General features: G+C 37.3%; 1 protein-coding gene across 1 annotated transcript; it reads left to right on the top strand.

Annotated features, from left to right (window-relative positions):
- Positions 1-737: 737 nt before the first annotated feature.
- LOC117020053 (ankyrin repeat domain-containing protein 26-like) lies at positions 738-10,258 on the top strand (the record flags this gene model as incomplete). The annotated part of the gene is made up of 4 exons (XM_033102255.1): positions 738-940; positions 2,140-2,365; positions 7,245-7,290; positions 10,167-10,258. Coding segments are annotated over 4 exons (567 nt in total), but the record flags the coding sequence as incomplete, so codon positions are not given.
- Positions 10,259-11,045: the final 787 nt, after the last annotated feature.

Raw genomic sequence — 11,045 nt, 5'->3', positions numbered from 1 at the left:
TCATGTGAAACCCTAGAGAATAAAAAGAAGTGGAGATAAAAATTATTAAACCTCAAAATTCATATAGTCACGAATGTGGTAGGAAAGAGTGAAGCAGAACACTATAAATTCTGGGATATTGAAGACTGAGCAAGACAGGATGTTGTAGAAAATTTTTTAAATCTACTTTTACAGGTTAATTCATTGATTTTTAACGTGCCTTAATTCATTTCACTGCAAATTACGTTTTGGATATACATATCGTACGTCATTCCTCTACTCCCCTTAACAGCAGTTACTTTTTTTTTTTTTTTTTTTAGATTTCTGGACCTAAGGCGGTATTTGCTTCTCCTTTTTAATATTTCAGTTCCCATCATTATTATCACTCGGTTGATCTTTGAGAATCATTCTTTCTGGAAAATCATTTTATTTTTAAGACCAGTTGATATAAAATGAGACTATTAGGAAATAAAGAAAAAGGGTGATTTAATAATTGCACCATACCCTTAGATTATTAAGTCATATTGTTCAATTTTTAAACTTTAAAATTGATTCTCTTATTGGAATAGTCAGATGGGATGATTCAAAATATTTTCATAATTCAGATTTATTTCATTCCATATTGATATTTTAAACTTCAGCTTTTTTCACATTTAAATTGCCCTCCAAATCATTGACTTAAAACTAAAGAATACAAATAGACTATAACAATTAAGTTTATAATTATTTTTAAAATGTATCCTTTCCATTGGCTTTAGGAACAAGCAGCATCTCAAGAAAACGTAGACCCGTTAAATGACGCTTCCATAAGTGACATGGAGGTCAGAATTCAACGTCTGGAATCTGAACTCTCTGAAGTGAAAATGTCTCAAGATTCTTTTAAAATAGAATTGGAGGAATTTAAGCGCCTCTTCCTAGAGGAATTAAAACTTACAACATCACTGGAAAACAAATTAAACAAGTAAGTCCAAACAAAGTCAGAGAAAACCAATCGAGCTCATTAATTTGCCTCTAAAGTATAATTTTTATCCAGGCAGATTCCCAAGATTAATAGGAAGTGAAAACTTACTAAATAGTATAATTTTGGAAAATGATGTTAGTGAATAAATTACTTTTAAAATGGTAGTTCAGGATGCATCTCTCCCCATTTTTGGTTTTACATGACTGTATTTTTTCCTTGTCGCGGTTTTCATAGAGTGAATCTGGTCTACCAGTCTTTAAGCAAAGTGTTTTTGAAGCTTTATGATTCAGACAGCGCTATTTATTATGAAATTTCTTGTCAGAATTCCCCAAAATAGTTTTTAATGAGGTACCTATTTATTATAAGAGAACAACTTAAACCCAAAGGGTAAAGTACTCTGCATATTCTGGCACTTGGTAAATGTACTTTCTCGATTGTGCTCTGTGTTACTATGTCTAGAGTCGCTTTCAGGCAAGCTATTTTTTCTAGTCTTTCTGATGTACACAAAGGCATACATGTGAAATATAGGAGAAGGTTAACATAGGGGTGAAGGGTAGTGTAAACGACGAAGTGGCTAAACAAATAAGGTGGTCAGCCTGCGGGGGTGTGTGGAAGACAGAAAGGGCAGAACCCACCTCCAGTGCCTTGGTGATAAGTGTTCTAAGCTACATGCCTCTGGAGCTGTTTCAGTTCAGTATGATCACCAACCAGGCTCTCTTGTTCTGCCCCAGAGGCTGTTGTTCTAAATGACGCCTCAGTGCCAAATGGTTAATTTCTTCAGGGTAATGAGGGGATTACCCAAGGGCGATGAAAGCAAATGCTTGAAAATATCTTTGTAGGATTTTTAAAAAATTTCTAAACTCCTTTACTATGTATGTCTCATGGCAATCCTCAAGAATCTTATTGGTTCAGCCCTTCCAGAAGGCAGCAAGTATTATCTGTTAAGCCGTCGACATCACTGATAGCCCTTTTCCTCCCCTCCCTACTTTGAATTACTTCTTAGGCTGGCATCCCCATAGAAACATATGCACTTGTTTAGAACAACTTGAAACCTATCCTTGTACATGGTAGGTCTGCCCTGACATATTTTCAGTGTTTGTTTCATGGGCAATTCCACTGACTATTATGGCAACATTAAAAAAACGGAAATCATTAAGGAAAAATAAAATACTAAGCCTTTGTTCTTATAATCTTCACAGTACTAATGACATGCTGGCAGAGATGAGAACCCAGCTTCTCATGAAGTCACCACGAGACACTTCACTCAGCACCGCTCCTAGCAGGCCAGTCCTGATGCCACCTTGCATTGGAAGGCTAAATGATTGGTTGTTACCTCGAGGAAATCTCGCTCCAAGAGAACAGTTGGTGATTCGTACGTCAACCCCACAGACTTCTAATAAGGGCACCTTGACCAACTTGTTGAAGGTTAGCTATATTATCTTCTTTCCTTTGGGTTTCAGATTTCCGACATAATCCTTCTTCTTAACTTGGTGAGATTCTGAGTTTTTTCACTAATTCATATAACGTAAAAGGCATAATTATGTGTGCTAATGTAAAAAGGAGACAGAAATTTTACAATCTTTTGTAAGTCCCTGCATCTCCCATGTTTTAAGAGCTACCTGTCATTAACTGTATTCAATAAATGTAATTAACTGACACATTTTAAATTTCTGGAAAAGCTGCTTTTCAATTAGATTTTACAAATGAAATATTACTGCCTAACAACGAATGGTATGCTTTGAGATGCTTTGGCTTACTTCTGCATTGTTTTTAATTTGGTGATGGTTTATAACAATTTCAGTTTTCCTACAGCCCAGTTTTGCCAGCCTTAAGCGTTAAGTGAATGATTGACATTCACTAACTATATGTGGATGTTTCTTATTTCTGTGAAACCGAGGTAAATCCTTTCTATGAATTCAGCAAACTTGTAACACTGAAAAGATTAATTTGTCTTTCTAAGTTAAAAGTCGTCATCTTTTTACATGATAGTACATCTTGAATTTGTATTTTACTTGTAGCATTTTTTATTTCGATGATTTAAAATGTCTTGCTTAAAAAGTAATAATAAAATAAAATATCTTGCTAAGCAACAGTACATTTTCTAAAGAGGTAAATTGAGCAAATATTTGAATTTTTAAAATGAAGTTCACTTATAGCTGTTTATCTTGTCATCACTTGAATAATTGATGACTGAGATGGCAATGATATGACGTCTTTAGTAGCAACTTGTTTTCTTTTTGTAATACTGTTATTAAAGTGTCCATTTTTGATCTAATTTCTTGAGTTCTTCGTTTAGCTCCAGGATTTCTGTTTGGACCTTTTTTATAGTTTTCATATCTTTGATAAAGTACTCCTTCTGTTCATTAATTTTACTCCTGAACTCATTGAACTGCCTTGTGAGTTTTCTTGTATCCCATTGAGATTCTTCATGGCTGCTATTTTGAACTCTCTATCACGCAGATCACAATCTTCCGTGACTTTGCCTTGGTTTCTTGAGAAGTGTCATTGTCTCAGTGTTACCGTGTTACCTTGGTTGTTCATGCTGCTGGATGGCTTGTTGCTCTGCAGGCTCATTTGAAGTAGTGAACACTTTCTTATTTATGTACATTTTGATTCGAGCAATTCAGCAGTAGATAATTAGACGCTTTGTTTTGTATTTCAGTAGCTGATGCAATAGCACAGTTTCTGTTTTCTCTCACTGGTGCTACTTGAGCCTGGGGGTCCAGGTGTGGGGGCTTAACTGTGAGTGTGGGAGTGCTGGCCTGGGTGACCACCGTGATGGGTGTTGCCACTGTATCCAGATCACTAGGGTCTCTGGGCACCGGCACCGTGGGAGGGAACAGGGGAAGGGGCTGGTTGAGGAGAGCCTGTCTTGAGCCCACTGAGCCCACCTGGTTCCCTGTGGCCCTGGTAGCACTGTGCTGTGGGTGGAGGCTGGAGAAGTATTTCTGCTGCTGCTACTGGTCTCTGGTGGTGCCAGCACTGCTGCAACTGGGGAGGGTTGGGATTCTTGTGGAGGTGGGGGGATGCTGCTGCTGCCCCTCTTACCCTCTCCTGGGCTGTGATGTGGGGGCTGCGCCCCAACCCCTCCACTGCTACTGCCTTTGCTGGGGCTTCAGGCTCAGCCTCGTCCACCTGGAACCAGGTATGGGCCTGTCCCTGTCCTTCCCCCCATCCTGCCTCCCTTTCACTTCCCATACACCCTCCTTCCTTTTACTGACGTGGGATCTTCTAAGCGTCCTAGAGATCTGATGTGGGGCAGAGGAACGTACTTTTGGGCTATAGATGTCCAACTAGTTATAGATGTTAGAGGAGATGCAACATTGTTGTGTCATTTGCCATAATGTTGACATCACCTTCGAAAATAGCCATTTCTGTCAATGCAGATTGGTTTGTAATTTTGATGGTGTTTTTGTGGCCCGCTTAATGTCAAGAAAAACAGCGTAGGCCTGGGCTAAATGAGGTTTCAACCTTGTGTTTTCATTTAACTTCATCATAACAGAGCACAGCAGAGCCAAGGATTTTGAGACAGCCTTTTGGTCATATAGGGTCTCAGTGCTTCGAAGTGCTGACATTGGAATACTGGGTACAAAAGGAAAGTGTATGTCTAATGCTTCTGTACGTTGTTCAGCGTGATACATACTTCAAATGTTCTCATTAGTCATCTCCAGAAAAATCAGAAGATGAAAGAGTGTAAATGCAGATGCTACGGAACAGAATATGCTTGTGGACATTTTTTCTTTAATTAATTTTTGGTGGGACAGATGTGTTTAGTTTTTCAGTATTTCTAGATAAACTGAGAAATGGTTTATTTTAAACTCAATGGGGTTGTTCCACGGTAGACATTATCCCCTTGTGGGGCATTGTTTTGCCCAATCATGCAAGCCTGAATAAGAGAGATGAAAAAGTGCCACTCCATCAAGATACAGAGATACGTCTCCCAAACCTGACAGAATGCTGGAAAGACTTATGGTACAGCTGTGATGATGGGAGGTTGGACAGAAGTGTGCTAGATGATAAAGAGAAAGCTCTTTTGTGGTATAAGTTTTGCTATAGGTAACCCCAACACGGTTAATGCATTTGTTGGTTGATATCGGTCAACCAAGTTTTATTTTCAGGAAAGGAAAGGTTCCTTTAAGGAAGAATTTTCTCAGTTTGAGTTTGCTTTCTATAATTAAAGATTTTGTCCTTCAAATTCTGTGTACTGTGTTGAGGAATGTTTGTGCTTTATATATTGAGTGTATTGACTGCTATTAATCAGAATTCTCATATCATTCTCAGTTTCTTTATTTTTATTCATGACCGTAAAGGTTATAATTATTTAGAAAGTTACTATTTTGTTTCTCATGCCTCAATATTGTTGAAGTACATGACAAAGTTTTATGTATTCATTTTTTCTGAGTCAGAAATTGATGGAAATTTCCTGAATGTGAGGAAGTAGCTGGCATGTTACTCTAGCCTCAGTAAGAAGTCCTAAAGCCCATTCCTGGCCCGCAGCTCATTGGTTTTGTGACCTCAGGTGACCTCTAATGTCTCTGAGCTTTGGTTGCCTGTTATGTAAAATTACGGACTTTGACTAAATCAGTGACTTTCTGACTTGAAAAATATTTATTTTTCAGTCTAATACGGTTGTTTTAAAATTTTTTTTGCATGAAACTATATTATATAAAATATAGACAAGTAGAGCTGCCTAGCTAAGGGAGAGATGGAGACTCTGAGACTTTGTGATCCTCCGGGGTCCCCAGTGGAACTGGTGATTTGTACGGGACATAGTCTGAGAACTACTAGTTATGAAAAAACCCTTCTAGTGAAACTCCTTGAATTAAAGTTAGTGGATACATTCTTTTCTTGTGTATAATTTTCTCACCTGTCTATATTTTTGATGAATGGAAAAGTATAAATAAACTTGCAGAAGCATTCTGCTTCTTAATATTGGACTTCAAGTCACTTCTACTATCTGAACACAATCCTTACCTAGAAATAAACATAAAGATAATCGAAGTAAATATCTAGGGAAAGGGATTTGGGGAAAAGAAAATAACGTTACATTTGTAGTTCCCTAATTCAAGTCATGTAAAAATGTGATTTGCATTTTATATATTGTTGATTAATGGTTATTAAAACTGTTTTGTGACAGGCCTCTCCCTTCACCTGGAATTGGGTTGTTGATTTTACAAGGCCCGTCTAGTAATGCTGTCACATTATTCATTTTATAAGCCCTTTCTATGAAGCTATTGACAAAAAGGTGTTATGGAAAACAGTCTCTGCAAATATTGGAAACTATGATGGCCAACAGATTTGTCTTCACACCTGAATTTGTAAAAGCATTGCATGTCATATTATCGTTGTGACCACACTGTCTATTAGGTTCTGGACATTATTGTAAGCCCCGTTTGGGTCATTTAGTGAGAGCATACCTTTCAGAAGGAAGGATTAAACAAGAAAACTTTAGACTGGGACACTTGTAGTATAGTTTGAAATATTCCCATACATTTCGTAATTAAGTAGACTAACTACAACCACTCGAATATTTCAAAAATTGGGCCTCCCTCATTTCTAGAAAGAATACGAAGTTACAATTAAATAATTATGTATTCTTTTTGTTGTTACTAATTCTTCAGTCATAAATCAGAAACTAAATTTGAAAACTGGCTCTAGGCCATACTTTTTAAGTCAGATTTTCTGTAATCTTTCTGTCCATACAAATATAAATGTTTCAGTCATAATACAGACAAGAAAATAGTGTTTGTTATTGTTGCTGCCAGTAGAATTTTCACGTGACATGACGGGGCCACTATTATCATGTTATGTATTTAAGGTTCTATGCTGAGAAATAGCCTAGAACACACCGTAAGAGTAATTTTTTAAAAGTGCAAGAAACCATTAATTTAAAAAATTCATAAAGGAAAAAATCCATAACAGTAAAAAAACAAACAACTGATGAAACTTTTATAAAGTGCTGTTTTTCTAAGGATTGAAAAGTAATGCATTCATTATAAAATATGACTTGTTTGATTCTTTGTAGGAATCAGGTCACACCTCACCCTTCTGAAATTGTGTCTATTCAGTAGACCAATTTCAACTGTACTTTTGATCCGATTAGTCTAAACAGCATCACACATATATGTTCTCTATTAAATTAAAATGAGTAGAAATTTATTTTACTTATGTGATTATTTTTGTGTGTATTTACACAATGCCCGAGTAAGGTCTACTCTTTCAAGGTATTATTTAAAGGCCACATTCCTACATTAAAGTCTCTTGTTTAACTTAAATACCGTAACTAAGATTTGATTTATTTCAGGAGCAGCAGGAGTTGGTGGAAAGCATAACTAGAGATGTACAAGAAGGTAGGTGGCCAAAATGTATTGATTCCAGTTAGATATCCTTAATTTCTGAAATAAACAATAAAGAGTAACTGGCATCCTTTTCCATGTTTGGATAATAGATACTACATTAAATATTTTCTCATGCATTGCAAATGGGAAAGTTGACAGCATAAACAAGCATTATGAAGAGTACATTTCTTCCTCATTTATTCATCATGTGTACCTCTTTGAAAATCTCAAAAGTCCATGTATCTGTTTTTATTTCTGGCTGTCCCCTTCCTTTCCTCTACCATCCATTTGGAACTTTTAACTTGCATATTGAAAACTGGGCTTCATCAGCTTATCCTGTTTTTGCTCGTGATATAAGTCCCAGTAACCAGGCTCATCTAGTAATACGTAGGCAATTATAGTCCATAGAGCTGTCACCTGATGGGTGACATTTAAATCTCCAGTCATTGACTTTGTCATTGGTTTACCTTTTACGTCCAGGAAAAACATCAAATTCTTTTGCATGGATTAAAACCACCCAAATCAATTTACTTCTTGCCAAATAATTCAGCCTTATCTCTTGCTACTAACTCTAGTCTGCCCCTTTGCTCTAGCATCTATTGATAGCTAAACTAGACTACTTCTCATTCCACGAGTGTCCTTCCCCACTCTAGTCTTTGCATCTGCTTCTTCCTTCTATGTGGCATCCTTTCTCCTTGTCCTTCAGATATGAACGTATATACCACCTCCACCAAAAAGCGGACGATATTGACACAAAGCCAGGATGTCCCTTCTATGTGTTCCGATAATGTCCTGCTTTATATTTGTGTGGTATTGTGTGGACTCTGAATGGAAATGGCCTGTTCGCCTCTTTTTTCAGTTTGTAGTAGGTGATGGTTCAGGGGTGGACCATGTCATCTTCACCTTGTAACTTCAGTGCTTGTTGTACTAGCTTAGCACATGCTTGTTGAATAAATGAATGAAGAAGGAGACAATCAGAAGCTCTGATATTTAGCAGTAATAGCAGTTAATTCAGTGTGCAACCATGGGCAAATTAAATGTAATAGTAATCTCCTATTGGGTGTTGGAGTCTTCTTAGGCTTTTTCATTCTTCTTAACATGTATACTTAGTTGTATTTTAGATAAAGAGTATAATTCTTTCTTTTTATTTCTAGCTGATGCTGAACTTGAATCTGAATACCGTCTGCTTTGCTCTAATATCTAGTGATGATCTAGTTTTGAATGCATCACAAGAATAATACCGTTTTTGAATAAGAAGTATATGTTCTAGAATATAAATAGTACAACTTTACTGGGCTGTTTACATAGCATTTTCCTTGTTTCCCATTAAACATATGGCATGTGAAAATCCTTAGTGAGGGAAAATATTTTTGTTTCATATGTGTATATGAATATCTATATAGTATTCAATCTGTGTTTCTTGGCGTCTAACTAGCTTTGCAGCAGATTTTGTGGATGAAAAGAAGCAGTATTAAGTTTTACATACTCATACTGCCCAAATACCAGCTGTTTATACAACACCCAAACAACCAAGTTGTCATGAATCCTTCAGAGGTGTAAATGGATAGCTTTTCATGAATTTTCCAATATTTATCACTGTGTATGAACCTAAAGATTTTGACAGACATCATTTTGATATCTGCTGTTATGGCTACGATCAATGTTTGGATGTATTACAATTGTTATAGTGCCATATATCTGATTATACTAATATATAATTTTAAACACTGATTCATAAAGCTGTCTTCTTAGAGAAATAAAATTTGTCTAAGTCTTTTCACCTTTTCTAGTCATTAATTTATTGATTTGTTTTTTAAAAACAGTCTTAAAATTAAGTAGCTTCTGGTTACGCCGTCTTGGCAGAAATGTCACACAAATGATGCTGAGTTCTTCTCAGTGCGGCAAATCTGGAGGCACGTGCTGGGTTCCGTTACTGGCAATGTTGACTTTGATCGTGTGGTTAAGAAGTGTCTCTGGGTTTGCCCACCATAAAATTACCATTTCCCCTAGGTTATCCCCTCACGTCTTGTGTGCAGATACTCTGAGACTCTGTAAATATATCGTTAATCCTCAAAATCTGACTCACTAGATGGAGCATCCATTGATGACTCTTCTTGAATCAATGACGTGATGGTTGCCAAATGATGATATTATGATTCTGTCATCCCTCCTGCATTGATAAATACATCCAACGAAACACACAAACAGATGAGGGAGAAAGCAACACTTACTACTTTGGTGCTCAAATGCTCCTGATTTGCACAGTGGTAGCCATTTCAAGCTCACTGCATATCTTTTTGACCTGTCCCCATTATTCTTTGAGCACGTCCTTCCTCTCTGGACAAGTTGTTCCAAGCTCATCTTGCAGTTTTCCGCCCCAGTCCTGGAATCGGACATTTTCCATAGAAGCCCTGAATCCTTTTGGGGAGAGTGACATCGGGAGTCCTGGATCTGGACACCAGTTGCGGTTGGTGTGCATATTGCTAGTGGTTGTCATTGCTCACGGCTCCCTCAGTGAAAAATAGGGATTATATGTGTCAACAGAAATGCACGCATGCACGCACACGTTGATTCAATATCAAATATAATGAAAACTATGAATTCTTACCAATTCTTCAATTCCAGTCAAATTCCACAGGGATCATTCCACAGGGATTTTTCTTCAATATTTGTTAACTCCCTTCTATGACAGTAAGCTGGCTCCCATCGTCTGTATCTTATTTGTTTAATCTCCTTGTACATAACCAGGCTCTGTTGTCCCTGTGCCCACATGGAACACATGTCCTCCTCAGTGTACTTGGATTGCAACACCCCACGTTGAGTGGTGACCACTGTTGAGCCCACTGTGGTCTCCCAGTGAGTGCCCTTGCCCTCACGTCCTTTCTCAGATCCCCTGTACCAGAGCCCCTCCTCTGCAGGTGATGTTCCCCCTTCAGGCTCTGAAAACCCGCGCTGGGCGGTCCCTGTGCTCCTGTGTTGACACCTCCTGACCTTTCCCAGTCTCTGACCCTTCATCCAGTTCCTTGCCTTTCAGGGATGCTCTGACTTGAGATCCAGCACTGTCCTAGCGCCCTCCCACACCTATGCCTTCCTCTTCCATCCTGGCTCCAACAGCTTACTGAGTTGTCACAGCTCCGTTTTGTCCCCATGCTTTTGAGCTGAAATGATTGGGAAGAGAAAGAAGAAAGGGGGGAAGGGCTCTATGCACCTTTTATAATCCGCTTGTCAAGCTCTACAAATACAAGCAAGGATTTTCATTGGAATTGCATTGAATCTATAAACAAACTGTGGAGAAAACACATTTGAAATATTGAGTTTTCCAAATTTAATATTTTATTTGTCTGTCTGATTAATTCTCAATGTTTAAAATATTTCCCATAGTGGCCTGGCATATATATTTTGGATTTATTCTCTATTATTTGATACTTTTGATCCTATTAAAAATGCTATTTTAAAAATCACCTTCATTTCTTCTTTGTTTCTCACTTATAGACATAAAATTGATATTTTGCACTTTGAGCTTGATATCAGCTATAATGCTGAACTCTCATATTTTTCTCACTCGAATGTTTTATCTGTGGATTCTTTTGGATTGTCCCCTTATACAGACAATATATTTTAAAAATCGTGACAATTTTGTTTCTTCCTTTCCAATTCGTAGAGTTTTCATTTTCTTTCTTACTGCAGGAATATTCTTGAATAGAAGTTGAAATAGTTTTGAAATTCCTTGTATTTCTGAAATTCCAAAGGAGAATCAGAATATCTTT

This window comes from Rhinolophus ferrumequinum, unplaced genomic scaffold (assembly GCF_004115265.2).
Source record: "Rhinolophus ferrumequinum isolate MPI-CBG mRhiFer1 unplaced genomic scaffold, mRhiFer1_v1.p scaffold_63_arrow_ctg1, whole genome shotgun sequence".
Classification (NCBI taxonomy): Eukaryota; Metazoa; Chordata; class Mammalia; order Chiroptera; family Rhinolophidae; genus Rhinolophus; species Rhinolophus ferrumequinum.
This window is presented reverse-complemented; position numbering and strand designations above follow the sequence as displayed.